We start from the raw sequence: 17,598 nt of genomic DNA on the forward strand, positions 1-17,598 counted from the left end.
GATCCCTGATTTCTATGCTGAACACATTACAGCTGCCAGGGTTACACTCCTTGATCCATTAATCCATCAATCGCATTAACGAAAAAGGAATACAGTATCTTGACAAGTGCCAAATGCGTTGATTGTATGTGCATGCAGAACAGTGTGTCATGTGCAAAAGGATGATTGTCTGTTGTTTGCAAGTATCTTTTTACTCTTGCAATGTGGTAATTTTTACATATACCTATATATGTCACTATGTTTTTAATAAAAATTTTGTTGCGAGTTGGTGCTTGCGTATGTGTGTCTTCTTTGCCTGCAGTCTGTGCAGAAGTTGCACTGTTTATTTCCATCATGTATCAGTACCAATTCACCCAAATATCTGCTCTTATGAGAAATTAAGAACAACAAGGGAAGAAACTTTAGTTGAGACTTTAAACCTTAGTCTCTAAATGTATCAAAGAGTTTGGTGCAAATAAGAGTGGTTCGCAATAATTTAGTTCTGAAACTCAGGGTTACCGGAGTCTGGAGATTTTTTTTCTTCCAATGACAGAAGGCTGAGCTAGTTAGTAAGGATTCATAATGCAAAAAGGGGTAAGGCGTGCAGACACGGACACAAGAGAAGAGAAGTGGACAGAGCAGGCACAGAGCAGGCATGCTTACTCAATAGAAAAAATATTTTGTTACAGAGATATTCAAAACATTCATTGCACAGTGATTGTTAGCTGCAATCTCCTTCTCTAACTCCACACAAGAGTGCATTGCAGCAGCAGTTAATTTAATTGTTTAAGCAGTGGACTATACCTGTGCTTACCATAATTAATGAACATATTTCACAAGATCTACATAAGGGATGGACCCTCCTTCCTTGTTTGCTGTTAATAGGTCGAAATGGCAAATATCCTGAACAGTTTTGTTTATGTATTTGCTGGTAAGTCTGGGTCTGGTAACCTTAGTACGCATTGCAGATTAAATGTCATTCACAAGTACCTAAACTTGCATAAGTTTCATTATCAGTAGGCAGCTGCTGTCATCTTGCGCTTTCTTTCGTTTTGTTTTAATACTTGTTTTCAAATAAACCTGAGCAAGGCTGGCTTTTCTGCACACAGTCTGCTTTCTTGCGGTATTGAAGTCGGCGCTGAAGTGGCACGCATGAGCACACTTCGTGTGAAATGTATGTATGCACTGTGTTTATATTGAATCTTCATGATAATCTAGAAATGTTTGTACTGTATTTTGTGTGAGCATTGTTTTTGATGAATACATGACTAGTACTCATCAGGCCTCCATCTTAACCGCTTGAAGTAGAAAATTTTGCTATACATATACTCAAAGTCGCATAGTACTCGCCTCTGAATATTCTTCCACAAATATTTCTTTTATTCTTTTTGCAGAGCTTCAAACTTTTGAAGGCAGCTGATTATTCCAGCGCCTGTGCCATCATAACCACCCCACAATGCATGCCACCACGTGTCCTTGAGCATACATTACCTTTACCCAGTGCAAGTTGAAAGTCCTGTGGAGTGCTAGTGCCATCATGTCTACTGTGGCAAAAGAGGGAGAGTCAGTGAATGGAGTGAGCAGGCCTCAAGTGGAGAGAGCTCATACAAAGCCATGTTTGCGTGTGTCACATTTAAACATGCTACTGTGTTGTCCAACCATCTGTTTCTTCGGGCCTTGATGTCATTAATGTTGCACAGATTTTGTGCTGCTGTAAGTGCGCCATTCATACAGTGTCCTGTTTGGGCATTTAATAGCATACCTGCCAACCCTCTCGAATTTTTCGTAAACTTTACGAATTCTTCATTGTATTACGATTTTACTAATGTTGTGTCAAGTTTTACGAAAATAGATTCTGTCTGCAAAAACGTTTTAAAGGTGTTGGAAAGTGGTGCGGACATAAGATTGCAAAAAAAAAAGAGAATGCATATAATAAAGAAATTTTGATGGCGCCTGTGTACCTTTGTGACCTTTTTGTGGTAGCAGAAAATGCCATATACTAGAAGGGTACTTGTTTCGAGCAAGTTTATTCAGTCAAGTTTCTGAAGCAGGCAAGATTGGCAACACCAAAGTCATGGAAAAAGTTACTGTGACATTAAAACAGTGGTTTGCTTTTTAATTTCTCCTGTTCCTACTTTTTTGATAAATAACTGTTAATGAAGTGAATTTTTTACAAAGTGTGTGCACACTTAGAGTAAGCTTTGCTAAATTGCATGCTATCACCCCTCCCTTATCATGTCCAATTAAACTTTTATGAATTTTGAAGTCCACAGGTTAACAGGTTTGGTAACAGTCACATGTCATATAAATCTGCAGATGAAGAAAAGGACAGAGCTTCTCTTCTTCTTTGACTGTTACGGGGTAGTCAAATGGCATCGCTCATTTCCCTTACCCACTGACCTCTGCTGCAGGATCACAGCCTTTCGGATGCACACCCACCATGTGAGCCTGCACCGCCTCCAGGACACTCTCCTGTACCCCTGAAGAGAAAGTGCTACAGTGACAATGGTGTTGGCGGAGCTGGAATGAGCAGCACGAGTAGCTTTCAAGTGGGCCGGTACCGACGTGAGTCACCTCCGGAGGATCCTTGCGGCTCAACAGCCGCTGTGGCACTTCCGGCAGTGGGTGCGTGCCGTGCCTTTGGTCTCATGATGGAGAACTGCGTCAGTGATATTCCTGAGGGCCCCAATCGGGACCTGGCAATGCTGGTCGCATACCAAGCCCTTGTCAGGTTCAAGCTCACGCTGAATGGCCATGGCAGTGACGCAGTAGATATCACACTCTCGGAACTCTTCAGGAGTTGAGCAGCACCGTCAGATCCCGTCAACCCAGGTCTGCGTGGTGCATGCACCGGCCTAAGCTGGTGCTGTTGTTGCACAATGGACAAACCATAAATTCGCTGTTCTCAGTGGCAGATCTTTTTTAAGTGTGGAATTGTGTGGGGCTGCTTCCTGTCATGGTTGATGGTTTCTCAGAGGGTGATTTTGTTTGCTGGTTCTCGTCTTCTCGTGTTCCTTGCCACATTTGCACGGTTGCTGATGTGTTCGTTGAATCTGAGGTGTGTAGAAAGGGGCCGGTCACATGTTGGCCAAGTGAAAAGCAGGATTCGTCTCTAGCTTGTGTCAATCTTAACGATGCCGCTGGTTAATATGAGAAGTAATTGTGCTGCCAAAAATTATCATGTCCATGTCCATGCAAATATGTGCCATATGAAACATCAGTGCAGCTTGTTTTTGATGGTAATCTTTCCGTTCTTGCCACAAAATGTTAACTAGTGACAGACATAGCAAACACTTTATGTTGTGCGTTTGTTAATTGTTTTACTGTGCCTGTAACCATTGCCTTTCATTTGCTTTCTTCAGTCAGGAGTGCATATCAAGATGCAACGCAGTGTAAGGTGTTACACATTTTCTGTTGATTAAATGCTTAAATGTTAAGGTTATGGCTACTTTTAATAACATTAATGTTTTAAAGAAAGCACATATTTGTGTACATTCATTTAATTGCAGGATAAGTACTTTTGACATAGAATGTACAAGATAAGACTACTTCCTCTGCACCATTACATACACATATTGCTGACTTCACTTTTGTTTTTGTTTCTTCCTCACATGCCACGCATACGTATTGTACATATCAGAGAGAAACTTTAGTGTGAAGAAACATAGGCATACTGCAAAATGAAAGTTTGCTTTGAAAAATATAACTGAATATGATACAGCAAATCAAAGGAAGATATAAATGCAGAACATAGGTACGATTTAGTGACATGGCTGTTTTTAATAGTACATTAACCAGTGTACAAGAGATGCAGAGTTTTTCTTCATTGTTTGTTCTGCCATGCTCTCAGACGTGGCTCAATGTGTAGTGAGGCTATAAAGAAAAGTAAGAAAAGGGTGGCATATTGTTTTCAATGTTCATGTGTGTGCTGTCAGTTGGCACAATATATGTATAGTGTAACTAGCCATTACTTATTTTATTGTGATAGCAATTCTATGAACGCTCTAGGCACTTTCACACCGCTGCCGTCATGCTGTCCCGCTATCAACAGCCCATGTGCCATTGTGCGCAGAGGCTTAGAGGTTTTGCACAGACGCGGAGTGTATTGGGCTGCAAAAAAAAACCACAAAGTGGATGCACCGTCTACGCTCTCCTCAGTTGACTCAGTCCAGGAGAGCGTTCTGCCTTCCACTGCTGGCAAGAGCATTGTGCACATGCATGCTATAAGCACACTAGCATTCCTGCCGAGCTGCTGTGGTATGCAGTAGTCTGAGCAGAACGGACATTATATCCGCTTTTCTGCTTATTTTTCAGTGGACCACCTTAGTGTGTTACCAACGTCTAATCATAGGCCAAAATATTGTTTTTGCCAAATTCAGGCTTTTATTTTAGAGCCTGTGTGCAGCATTTAGGCAGAAAGAAGTTTTAGAACATAGTACATATTGAGGAGAGTTCTATAAAAATAATTCCAGGTTTCTTCCCGAACCATCTTTTGTGAAAAGTTTCCCGAAAATGCTACAATTTGTGCTTTTTCACCTCAGGGTTAAGGAATAAAAACTAAGTTTTTTGTGAAATTGTTTTATAATGAAAGAACAATGTTCAGACAATGCAAGAAAACAATTTTCGAAAGAATGCGCGAGATGGTCAATTGTTGACGAAATTGTTTTTTGCAAACTGTTTTTTGCACCTAGTTTTCCACCACGTGAAATTCAAATGGTCCTCACATGCCCAAAAATTTTTACTGCTTAAAATATTTTGGAAAGTACTGTGCAAGTGATGCTTATATACATGTAATTTTTGGGGATAAGTGTTTTTCTCGAGCGCCACTGTTGGGACAGCTGGCGTGGAATGACTGTGCTTCATGGATGCCCCAAAATATATAAAAGCAAGCTGACCAATTACAAGAAAAGTAATAGTTAGTTTGTTTTAGTGCTTTTGTGCTGAATTGAAAAATTGTGCTCAAATATGCCACAAACCAGTGTAAATAATTTTTACTTTCCAAAATTGAGTAGCACCAGCTGCAGGTCCTGCTTTTACTTGGATGGCCAGCCCTTGCTCAACACAATATTCATAATTTGTTGTTTCACTTAAATGTTGGCTTCTTCTGAAGCCTGTTGTGGCTGTGTTCATGCTTTAATCGGCAAATAGTATGCAAATAATTAGGCAATAGTGGCGCAATGAGGGTTTGCTGCAATCATGCCTTATTGAGAATGCCTATTCTCGCTATTTCACTGAACGGCATGTATGCGAACGTAACGGTGGGTTGATATACTGCAAGTGAGGTGCTGTGTGATACTGCCCTGGTACACAAAACAACAGCTGCAAATGTATACATAAAGGTGTAGCTGGAATACCTGTGTACGTCATGCACATCATATCGGGACATATCAGACCTCTGATATCGAGTGCACACAATTTAGATTGATAGCTAGCTATTCAAGTTTAAAAAAACTGCAATGAACAAATGTGAGTGCAGTAAAAGGAGCAGATCATTAGCAGGACAGTTTTGTGCATGGGCCTGAAGCACAACGCTAGTGAGTGCCAGGGGTCGTAGCATATAGTCTGGGCCATGGAAATGGTGCAGTCGTGCAATAATGCTGTGCTGTTTCCCTGAACACTTTCATCCTTACTGCAAATTCCAAGTCTCTGTGTTGTCCGGCTTAGAGATGACATCATTGTGGCTCACTGTTGTGTTAAAGGGCCCCTGAAACGGTTCAGACAAATTTTGTAGGCATGTAGGGTACAGCTTAAGTAGAACATTCGCACCACAATTTAAGTGAAGCGTTACGTAGTACTAGGGCTACAAGCGATTACAAGTTACCCTCCTCCCTAGCCATGCTTTTCCTCCTCAACTCGTTCGCCGAGCGAACAGGCCTAAGCTCCGCCTTCACTGGTTCTGCGTCACGATGCGACGTCACATCGTCCACTTCTGGTTGTTTTGGAGCCCGCCCCCGCCCTACAGTGTACTAGAATAGGGGCAGTGTGTTCAGGAAGCGCTCGCCGCTGAGGCGCTTCATGTAGATAGCACGAGATGGCGCCGTAGGAACATGGGCTGTATGGAACGTACAGCGCAGTGCCAGCGCTGCATGCTGATATTTTGATAATCGTTTTCTGTTGCGATCAAATAGACGTGCAAATGCTCGGCGGATGTTAAGATGCATCCCCGAAATTCACTACATATAAGAGAGGAATTGCATGTGCACTCCTAGCGCATCTCAATGCCCATTAGACACATTTATTTACCTGACAGCAAAGGTTTTGCAGACACAGAAGTAATGGCGTAAAGCCGTTAAATTTGTTCTGAGCCACGTTGCCACGTAACCAGAAATTATTCGAACGGAAAAGTCGGCTGCAAATAACGCCATAGTAAAGGACATCGAATTGGTTTAAACGAACTCGAATTCCAGGTGCACACATTTTCTTTCGCGGTTCGCATTCAAAAGAAGCGGCCGCGGCATCCGCGACCCAACGTCAAGCGCTTAGTTCCTCAGCCACTGTTGTAGAAGAGAAGGCAAACATGCACGTACATAGCCCAAAGCCAAAGAGCTTCCCTGCTTGGCATTTACCTTCTTTCGCGATAAACATTTGTCCCTCATTCTTTTTCGCGAGCCCCCCGCAACTACATAAGTTTATTCGTGACTTTTTTTTATTTACACCATGAAGTGTTCCTGAACGTCAGGCTCATGTGCGAGTATGAGACACACCGCCATCCTACATTTCTATGGAAGGAATAAAACAGGTAGGAAAGACGCCAAGTAAAAGGCATCTCTGCAAAACTACACACAGTATGACAAAACACAGAAAAACAGTGCAAGTACATTCCTACCCAAACAATAGAGACCTACAGTGTAATTAATATGCGCAAATAAATTACTTCATTCATTTTTGATTATATTAACAAAATTAGCTTTTTGAATGCACCAGAAAAAGCTGTGCATTCAGATGAAAAAGACAAAGAAGGGTCAGCATACATATGTTGCACCAGCCTGCTAAGAACAGTATAGCTAACTTTAAAGTGCAATTTCTTTTTTTGTCATGCTTCTCTTCACTGATTAACACCTTTTACGTAAAAGTGCAGCCTTGTTAGGACATAAAAATGCACAACTGCTGATGTGAAATCATCGGCATGTAATTTGCAGCATATATGGCATAGCCAAATTTAAAGCTTTCACTACAATCATGACATCAACTATGCTGTCGCTGCAAAGCTCCTCTTTGCGGAAGAAGGTTGTAAATATATTCCCTCGGGTTTCTTTAGTGCTTCGAAAAGCAACTTGGAGGGACACAGCAATCCTCCCCTGTCACAAATTTCATGAATTTTGAGACTGCTACTGACACTAGAGTTCTGCAAAAGAAGAGAGTGGCAGTCCTCACATTTCTTGCGAGCAAAAAATTTCCGCGCAACATACCCTGCCATATATAACGGATGAGGTGGTCACCGCTCCTTTCCTCCACATAAGCCCGGTGCTCTGCCGGAGTATTGTTTAGCCTTTGCTCTACCAGCGTCAGATTTCCAGCTTCAACTAACTCGTCAATTGTGACGCAACGTCCCCTTCCTATTCAGAATTATCAGGTGAGTGAAGTAGCGATACCAAATGTTTACTGACCTCTGTGTTCCCTGTTTGCATTGCCTTCGCCAAGATATAAAAAGGCAATTCACAACAATCAAAAATTGAGGCGACGTTGGGTGATCGTTGGATCCACACGACTACCTCACAAGAAGTTCTCCAACATTTATTGGCTTAGTCTAGATGTCAATAGGTATTTAAAACACTCTCCTTCCAAGTATTCTAACAGCGCCAAAGTGCTGCACAATGTCACGGAGCCCATCTGCTGTCGACTGGCTCAAGCCGCAAAGTCCTTTTGCAATGGAAAGCATATTTTGCGCCAGCGAACAAAGGACAGGAGGGAGACGACACCACAATGCGCTAACTTCAACAACTTGATTTTCAGGAAGCACCCACCTATTTAACCCATGCACAGTTAAATAGGCGGGTGTTTCCTGACAATCAAGTTAAAGTTAGCGCATTGTGGTGTCGTCTCCCTTCTGTCCTTGTTCGCTGGCCCTAAATATGCTTTCCAAGTCAGTCTACCAACATGCCCAACAAATGGCAATCCTTTTGCATGTGACTCCCAACGAGACAGAAACTTGAGGAATTCCTTCAGAGCCCTTCTGAGCAAGCACGCTGCAACTGGCTGCAACACCACAGAACGCAACACACGGAGAACACGTCCGTACAGCCCGTGCGACTGCAGCGCCGCCGCATACATCTGGGACCTGTCTACGCTCCCGGCTTCAAAGCGGTGCGTGGCGCGCTGCGCCGTCTGAACACACTGCCCCTAGCTAGTACACTGTACCCGCCCGCACGAAACGTCTCCGCCAGCGGCTTGGCCGTAAACCCCAAGCGAGAGCTATCGAAGCAGCCTGCGTTGCGAGCATTCTGTCGTAGCGCCGAACGTGTCTGGTATTCTGGTAATCACACACTAGCAGAACGTTTCTACGGAACGGTGAAAGTATAAACTCAAGCTAATGAAGAAACTTTAGCGTAGACGTACGTGAGTTGCCTGATCGGTCTCCACGGTCCAGCCACCCGTTGGCGCAGAGCTTAACCAGCCAAAGAAAAAGCTAATAGAGAGTTTTAGAATAGGGGCCCCAAAGAAATAGCGTCGAAGCCACTGCGCATGCGCGAGACGCTAACTGCGTTTGGGCGTTGGTTTGGGTTTTGCGTTGGGAACGCTATTTCACCGATTTAGCGGAAGCCCGCAAACATGGCGGCACCCATCGAAGCGACGGCTCTAACCTACCACTAAACTGGGTTCGATTCGTAGTAACGCGTGAAGTTCGCAAGCTAAGGGAAGTGATTGCGGTTATCGCTTTCTCTCAACTAGCGTGTGTTGTGAAAATTGATTCATTAGACGCCGCTGATTCCGAATTCGCTTGTGGATTTTATGGCTCGTAGGCCTAACCTGGCTACGCTTGACTGGTGAAGACGCGTAAAGTTGGTTTGCTCAAAACTAAGCGCAACTAATTGTTTGCTGCTTACAAAATAACCTCCAAATTGTAATTAAACGCGAATCCACGCAAGACAAAATTACTATTACGATCATAAAATGGTATGTTTTATTTATTTCTAATAGCTTTTATTTGACGCCATAGTGGCGCTGTCAGCGCAAGACGCTTAAAGCCCCTCAATCTCCCAAAGTAGCGCCATTCACTTCCCTCCTCCTCCGCTCAGCGCGGCCTCGACGGTGGCGCCGCTGGTGGTGGGCCTGCCGTAGCAGACGACGGCTAACACGCTACGGGAGGAAATCCGCGGAAAAGTTCGTTCGAGCCCTGCGGAGCAGTTTTTTCAATCTAGATCTTGCTTTGTCAGTCGGTAACTGGCCTTAAGAATGTCTTGTCGGATTTGCGGAAGAAATAGAGAAAAGCACCATTATTCAAGGCGTATTTAAGGCGTAAAGCGCGCGCACGTTGAAAGTTCGTGTTGCTGAAACACGACACAATCACGCGGTGTGCTCAGACACGCGAGTAATTACCAGAGTTTCAGGTTTTGACAGTGCGAAAGTATGTGCACGTGGTTTTGTAGGTTAATTTACGTACCTGCAGGATGCTTTTGTTCGGCCGGCGCGTGAGAGATTCCGACTGTCTGCGGTCAGCAATGCCTGGCAGCAGGGCCGTTTCTGTTCCGCGCCTTTTACAGATGTACGTAGCTCATTCACAGGTTGTGGTGGCCATGAGCAACGTTTTCACACATAGGCGGTATAGATAATTTTAACAACGTACCAGCATATGAAATCGTTATTTATTTATTACAGTGCAAATGGTTAGAATTTGATAGAAAAGAAAGAAGGAACTTGATGGGACAACTGGAAAGAGGTTCAGAAAATAATTATCCCCCTCCCTCAGTGGCACCAGCAACACTTTTGTTGAAGTGCTAATTTTATCTCTGTATACTACGTGCGTCTGTATTCTTTTTCGTTGTAAGTTTTCACAAGGAAGCAGTGTTGCGTTAACTGGAACAGTCAAGGCACACAAGACAGAAGAAAAGTTGATTCTTGGGTTTTACATCCCAACACCACGATCTCATAAGGCACGCCATAATGGGGGCTCTGGATTAATTTTTTTTGCAGCTGGGGTTCTTTAACGCACCCCCAATGCACTGGACACGGGCCCGTTTTGACACGGGCGTCAAAAGAAGAGGTTGGAGGAGCCGTGTCACTTCACAAAGCCGCGCGTTCTTTGCCACTTGCTCGAAGTCAGCCCGCCCGATCTTGTGAATCCACACTTTTCTTCGTTTTGCGTTGCGCCCGGCGGATGGTAAAACAAAAAGCTTTTTGCCGTCACTGGGTCTGTTGTGGCAACCGTAGGCGCAGCAGCACGGCATCGCAATTAAGCACTCGGCCCTAACACATTGTATAAAACTACCGCGCTCCTTCAAACCGCCTGCCGTACTTCGTCGCGCAGGCCCAAGAATGGGGGTCGCAGGCCCAAGATTGGGGGTCGCAGCGCGCTGGAAAAAAAAGATAGACAAAAGCGCGGCGCCTGCTCTGCGCCGGAAAGAAAAAAATATACAAAAGCGCGGGGCCCGCTTTCACGTGACACAGATTGGCCAATGGGGGAGCGGAGGAGGCTGGGGCGACAGGAGGAGTGGAGGAGGAAGCGCCTGGGTGAGCGGGGTGGCGGAAAGATCTAAGAATGGCGCTACTTTTGGAAAATTGAGGGGCTTTAAAGACGCTATCCGCAAACGTAAAGCTCTAGAACACCATAGTAAAACCCTCTTCTAAAACTCTTCACTCCTTCGTGCCCCAGCGCTAACACCCGCAAAGCTCTTTGGGGCCCCTATTCTAAAACTCTCTAATGTTCCTCTAACCACGTGTAAAACATTTACAAAAACAACGTGTTAACGATTACACTCCTGCGAAAAATTTACACCAGCAGCAAAGAATAATACATTTTGTTACTGCTACTGTGTGTGGTTGAGCTCTATGCCACCAGGTGGCTGCACCGTGCAGACCATTCACATTTGCGCTTCTGTTCATCCCCTGAAACGACACGCAAGGGGACGCGGCCAGGCCCTGTCCCCTTGCGCTTGCGACTTTTAGCTCAGCGGGTTTACGTTTCGCTCCGCTCGCGGTCTCCACCGTTGCGCCAGCGGAGCGGGGCGCGAAAAAAGAATTTTAGCCCAGCGGATCACCCGCTCGAGCGGGGTAAAGAGCGGGGCGCTCTGCTGCCCCACCTATAGTGGTTCGAATAGAAGTTACCGAGAACTGAAATTGAATTACGCTTGCTTTTATTATGCAAGAAATGTTGAATAAAGATATATTACATGTTCTCAGTGCATTATTTGTTAATAATGTACTGAGTACTAATGTGCGGGTCAGCGCGGCAGTCGCCGTCTTCGATGCAGAACTGCCGGCGTTCATGTTCGCGGCTGCCGTCTTGCATTTCCCATACACGCCCGCGCGCCCCGCTGCGTATTGGCCTCGAGCTCCACCACTGGAAAAGCTGGCGCTACCGTCGGCGTGACGTGCTATTAGGGATCACGTGGACATAGCGGCCACGTCGGCTGCTTCGGGAAAGCCGAAGCGAGCTGAAAACGAGAGCTTAAATTCCCTCGTACGCTTCGGTCGTCATTTAGTGGCGAGATTTTCCCGCTTACAAAGTTTGAAAACACTAGAAGAGGTAGTGGCATGCCTTTGCAGGCGCGCAACATGGTAGGCTACTGCTCGGTGCCGCAGTGCCGGACGTACGCAACGGAGCCCGGTGTCAGCCTTATTCACACGTAGCCGCAGGACAAGAAGCTGCGTGAAGCTTTGCTCGCGAAACATAAAACCGGCAAACAGTCATCGGCTACAACTCGGGTATGCAGCAAGCACAGACGCGAGGAAGATTTCTGCGACGGCGCCGGGTCTGTGATGTTCGGAAAACGCGCACTGAGACGCTCACCCGAGTCCGCTGCCCGACTAATGTCATGACGGTTTGGTCTATGAACTTGTCGATGCTATAAATACTGGCAAGTTCACTGAAATGGAAATGGAGCGGTAAGACGCACATTAAAAAAAGGCATGGCATATGGTCATGTTTGTACGTGTTATGAATTAATGCACTGGATTACAAAAAAGAAGCAGCGGGAATCGCACGCTGAGAACACCGATAAACATACAGTGCGACGCAACTCGAGAAATAATATGGAAACGTACAAGAATTTAGAAGAAAAAAAAAGATTGAATCGTCGCGACGGCATATCACAGTCCCCGTAGGCGTCGAAGTCTCTACAATGAGATTATTTTTGAACAGCTCTGATAGCGCCCACGCAACAATGGTTGCTTGTATACTGTCAAATGCTTATATTCTGTTGCCTAAAGCTCATGGCACGGTGCGAAAACCCGCACGCGGCGAAAGCGAAACTGCGCGGACAAGCATGCAGACGTGCAGTCGGTCGCTGCGAATCTGTGCGATCATTGCAGTGAGGCTTCATTCTGTTACGCTCCATTTAGTTATCCAAACACTATAAGAACATATTTCACATAGTTTGCTCTCAGCGTTTACCTACCTTTCACGCAAAAAGCCGGTTCGGGAGAGTCCATCGCGGCGACCGCGCGCAGTGGCGTTCACTTTGCGTATTCGGTAAAGAGATAGCGTCTGTAAACCATTCTGTGCTTTCAGTTTGCCCAAGATTATTATTTAGTCAATAAAAAAACTTCTCTCGTTTCGAAAGTACGTACGGAAATGTCCGGGAGAGCTCGTGCGTGGTGTTTTCAGTGAGCGCTGACAGCAAAACCTATGAGGAGCGCGCCGCGTGATCCCTCATACTACGCCAGCGAGGCGCTTCCGATAGATGGCGACTCCGTAACTCCTCGCCGCCAATACCCTCCGCTGGGGAGTGCTTTCCAGCGGGCGTAAACGCTGCTCCGTAAAACCGCTGGCCGCCTCAGCGTGGTGGGCATGCGCAATCGCGTCTCCGCTCGCCCGCTCCGCTCCGCTGGCCGTAAACCCGCTGGGCTAAAACTCTAACCGGACTCGCGAAACGCTAGCTATTGCGAATACACTCCGACGTGACGCGCGCGCCCGCTCGTCTTGGCGACGTTACGTTGGCGAAAACACGACCATCTACAGTGCGGCGGCATTCGGCGCGCTCGGACGTCGTCCGGCGCCGAATGCAACCGACTGCATTTCGCGCCGACCGCGCCGAGCAAGTTCGCGCCTAGCGCCCTCTCTCGTCTCGGTAGAAACTCACTTAGTCAGCAGGCTGAGCCAAAACGAGATGGCCTCTTCGCAAGAAAGCGTGCCCGACCTGTGCGGCTCCAGAATCGAAAGGTTTCTGGACGTCGTCCAGCAACACCCGTGTGTCTACGACACCAAAAGAATGGACTACTGGGATGCGGAGCGGGAAAACAACGCGCGGGAGCAGATAAGCATGTACTCTGGCCTCTCAACAGGAGCGTCAATGCTACGCACGTGTGTTTATACGTCTCCGGATATGCTATTCATTCAGCGCCTGTTTGTTTCTCTTGTTTTCCCTGTTTCAGTCGAAGAGTGCCTGAAAATATGGAAGCGGCTGAGGGACCGCTATGCTCGTGAACTGAAAGCTGTTGAAGCGACGAAAAGGAATGGCAGCGGCTACGCATCTGTGTTTTGTAGAGAGACATGTTCCTCTTGCGCCGCAGACCACGCGACACACGGTCCGATTCGGTGTCCGATCCAGCGTCCGACGCACCGGAACGGCAGCCGGAATCGAGGTGTTTTGCCGTGCCGAAGCGCCGGATCGGACGTCCGGCGTGCGCTAAACCGGGCAGATTTTAACGCGATAGCGTTAAGGAGCTCGTGTCGCAGAAAAGCCGGTGTCGTCGGCGTCCGCGGCGTTGACCGTGAGCGATAAATCACGGCAGGCGCTTCATAAATAAAAAACAACTGTCAAGCTTGGCTCGGTGGGAATCGAACCAGGGTCTCTGGAGTGTGAGACGCAGACGCTACCACTCAGCCACGAGTTCGACGCTTCCAAGTGGTACAAACGCGCCTCTAGTGAATGCGGTGTTGCCTTCGAAACGAGCCGTGGAAAGTTATACAGCGGTGTATATCGGTAATTATGAACATGTAACTTACAGAAGTCGCAATTACATGAGTTGCGAAGTGCGTTTCTGCTGCATTTCTTCTGCGCTTTCCGCACACGCAGAGACATCTTGCGGCAAACACAGAAGACCCCCTCCTCTCAATGTACGGCGCTGCCCCGACAGGAGGCGCGCCGCGCGCGCATTGGGACCGGTGCCAGGCGCGTCGCGGTCCCGACTCCCTCTCCCCTGACGACGCTTCGCCGTGCTCCCGGTTGCACAATCAAGCGCCGTTCCTTTCTTTAGATTACTATCTATCTATCTCTCTGCCCGTGCCGATCACGACGTTTGGCTGGCGTAGATCGTTTCTCCCCCGAGACACCGAGTTGTTTGGTTCGTTCCGTTCGCTCAGGCGCATGTTTCGTTGCCGCGCCGAACGCTGCGTTGCTCGACGCTCACCGCGTGATAGGTGGGCGCTAAGTCCGATGCGGGGCGCCTCGTAAGTGATCGCTGTGCCGTAGCGCATTGGCTTATACCCCTTGGCGGGTCGACGGAACGCTGTCGCGTTCCACTCCGACCGCACCGTCGTTTGGCCGCAGCCAATGACAGCGTGGCTGGCATGTGACGTTCTCTGACGTTCCCTCCATGGAGGCAGCGCTGGCTAGCCGGTTTCTCGCAGTCCTTTTTTTTTTCCTTGCCTGCTGCAGTTTGTTTCCAACACGAAATAGTTACCAGTTCAGTAAAATTATCTCGAACGTATGCCTGTTATGCAAAGCAGCGCCTAATACACTAGCACCAAGTTACTGGCGAGATCGGGAGCAGTGACGCGAGGGCATTTCACGGGCAGACAGCACACACCAACCGTCTGAGCGAGGCTGCTCGCTTCGCTTGCACGTTTGCCCTTCGCAACGACTGCGTCGAGTAAACCATTGTATTTAATTACGGGCGACCTAAATGTAAAGTGTTAATTGTTTTGGCAAAAATAAGCGTACTTTGACGAGCTCGCGTTGGATCGTCAGCGCCGTCGGCCGCAGCGTCCGCCTAGCTAGGCCTACCGGCCCTATCACTGGTTGTAGGCGGAGCCGTCAGTAGGCAATGCGCCGTCGTGAAGTGTTCCGTCACTCGCAGGTGCATAATTTTATTGACAGTATTCGCGTAAAGCGAAGCAGTGTTGTGCAGTTGTTTGTATTGTGTTTCTCGATGTGGATATGAAGTGAAGCTGGGGGGCTGTATCTGGGCGGAGCTTACGCGCCGCTCAATCTTTCGGATGCACGCACCGTGTGCCCCGAATCGTCGTATGCCGCATGCCGGAGCATGTGGCGCCGCACGTCGGATCGGACGCCGAATCGTACCGTGTTTCTGCTGCTTAATTTCGTCTTGCGGAATGTGTCTGCATCCGTGCCACCGCCGAGCAACAGTCCGGTCCGCGGTCGCCACCGACAGAGAAAGCGGGCGAAAGATTTGTTTCGATGTTCCACAACGCGCCACGGAGCGGCGCAGTGTTCTGCGCATGCGCTACTCCAGCTGCGGCAGGTGCGCGGCGTTGTACTGTAGGGGGACGGATTTACGCCTGACGCGGCGTAGCCGACCTGACGTGACGTAGCGCAACCACCGCGCGCGCGCGCGCCGGGTCACGTCGAAGTGTGTTGGCGCCTACGCAGGCCAAGAGGGACCCCGTAGCTATCGGGAAATGTGAACACGGCGGTAGCCAATTCAATCCTGTCGCCGTGTTTCGATGCAAGCCGTCTGCGCGTGCGCGGCCCGCTATCGCTTGTTCGTGATCTTGCGGAACTCCCGCGCGAAGCTGTCTACGTGCGCAAGAAACGCACGCAAAGAATTGAATCTCACGTACGTCCGTTAGACGCGCGCGCTCGCCCTCTACGTTCTACGCATGCGCACTGCTCACACGCAGAAGCTCTACGTACGCAAAGCCTCTACGTACGTGTAACTAAAGCTGTCTAGTAATCTTCCGCTGTAAAGTGACGGCTGCAATCGCTCAAATCCTGGCGCCCATCGGAAAACAGTAGTCCAATGCGCTGCAGCCAGTCCGCTCGTCTACTGGCTTGCAGAGGGACACGATGTCGCAGCTTGACATATTGCCAGTGGCTACGTTTGCAGTTCACATCGCAACAAAGTCGAATCGTAGCGCTCGCGAAATAACAGACCGATAATGACGGCGGAGCTCTCGTCAAAGACGGAGCACGTTGTAACACAAGCAGACGACACTTGCTGTGTGCCGGAAGTGCTTAAGTGTCCTGAATAATTGTTCTTGTACATTCTCTTTATGCTACTTTCTTTTTCTAAAAACAAATTACCTCACATTCCAACTATTACAAACATCATTTGTTTACCATAAAGTTGGAAAAATTATCGATCACGCGCCCTGGTCAACCAATCGGAAAGCTCGCCCCACTGACGTCATATGGGTAGGGGCGGCTTAAAATTCCGCCGAGCAGTGTGCTGCGATCGGCAGCGATGTAGATTTTTAAAACCTTATAATAAATTACACGCTTTAGGCGGAGCACTTAGATGTGTCAATTAATGATCAGAAGGACCTACTCTAACGACTCAGTACGTTTGTAGAAAATACTCACACAGAGAGAAAGCGGCTGTCTCACGTAGCCGACGGAATTCGCCGCCTTTACGGCTCCGGTAACGATTAGCGTGCGGATGGCGCGCTGATGAAGGTCAGTACATGTGCTACAAGAGCCGGAAAACTTTTCCCGCATGCAAACCGTCTGTGTAGATTGCCTACAGCTTTGGGGCAGCGCACAAATGCCGACGATCGCATCCCTCCTTACGTTACACGAGGAGGCATGCAGGAACATAACAGTGCAGTTGTTTGCCCGGAAACGAACTCACTGGATCGCTGAATACAGCTTTGCAAAAAACATATTCTCCAAAGAACGTTTCTAACACGAGGAGATGCTAACACTTCGCTTTCGTTCGCGTCGAAAGTACTGCTTCCTTACCAACATCTTTCGCTTCTTGGAGAGGCCGGCTACGTAGTGTCAGGATTGGGGGCTCAATCCCATCGCTCGTGGTCCTTTGCCAAGATTGGAGTACGGCATGAATTCGAAGGTAGCTGGCCCATGCCGTCGTCCAACTTATTTACGCTGAGGTCGTTGATGAAGTGAAGAACTGCTTCTCATCGAGAACGAGGGAAATGGGTTTATTTACAGAAATTAAATCAGTCTAACATGACTGCTTGAGAAAAAGAGTATCAGTCCAACATGACTGCATGAGAGAAGTGTATCAGTCTAACATGACTGCTCAAGAGAAGTCTATCCAGCATTCGCACAACAACAGTTTTTATACACTCGGTCCTCCGGCCATACGAGGCGGCGACTGTTCGTTTACTCATCACCCACTTGCTGCCGCTCCGCAGAACAGTTTACGTACACAAAAGCACACACATTCCGATGCCCAAACGACGGCGTTGGAGGGGTGCCGTTCCGGGAAGTATCGGTGCCAATCGTGGGTAGCTCGTTGTCTTGCGTCACGCCGAGGCATGAGAAGCACCAAAATACGGCTTTCCCGCGGCAGCTTGTCCATGCGTGTCAGATCAGG

At 47.7% G+C, this 17,598-nt stretch overlaps 2 protein-coding genes across 5 annotated transcripts in view; one reads left to right on the forward strand and one right to left on the reverse strand.

The window, feature by feature from the left end:
• The window catches only part of LOC139052336 (uncharacterized), a 61,008-nt gene extending 57,135 nt beyond the window's left edge, over positions 1–3,873 (forward strand). The window contains exon 3 of the mRNA XM_070529430.1: positions 2,391–3,873. Within this exon, the coding sequence (XP_070385531.1) occupies positions 2,391–2,783 (393 nt within the window). The 3' untranslated portion in view covers positions 2,784–3,873. The remainder of the gene's footprint in view (positions 1–2,390) is intronic.
• Positions 1–8,774, reverse strand: part of LOC139052337 (uncharacterized) — a 49,927-nt gene extending 41,153 nt beyond the window's left edge. For 3 of the 4 annotated variants that reach the window (XR_011509837.1, XR_011509836.1, XM_070529431.1), the window contains exons 1-2: positions 8,536–8,642; positions 5,610–5,683 (exon numbers count right to left, since the gene is read on the reverse strand). Coding sequence is in view for 1 of the 4 variants with exons in the window: in XM_070529431.1 (XP_070385532.1) it covers positions 5,610–5,655 (46 nt within the window). In the remaining 3 variants the exon portion in view is untranslated. Of the gene's footprint in view, positions 1–5,609; positions 5,684–8,535 lie in introns of all 4 variants that reach the window. The other variant, XR_011509838.1, reaches the window with a different exon arrangement.
• Positions 8,775–17,598: the final 8,824 nt, after the last annotated feature.

The sequence above is a fragment of the Dermacentor albipictus genome, unplaced genomic scaffold, assembly GCF_038994185.2.
Source record: "Dermacentor albipictus isolate Rhodes 1998 colony unplaced genomic scaffold, USDA_Dalb.pri_finalv2 scaffold_21, whole genome shotgun sequence".
Taxonomy (NCBI): domain Eukaryota; kingdom Metazoa; phylum Arthropoda; class Arachnida; order Ixodida; family Ixodidae; genus Dermacentor; species Dermacentor albipictus.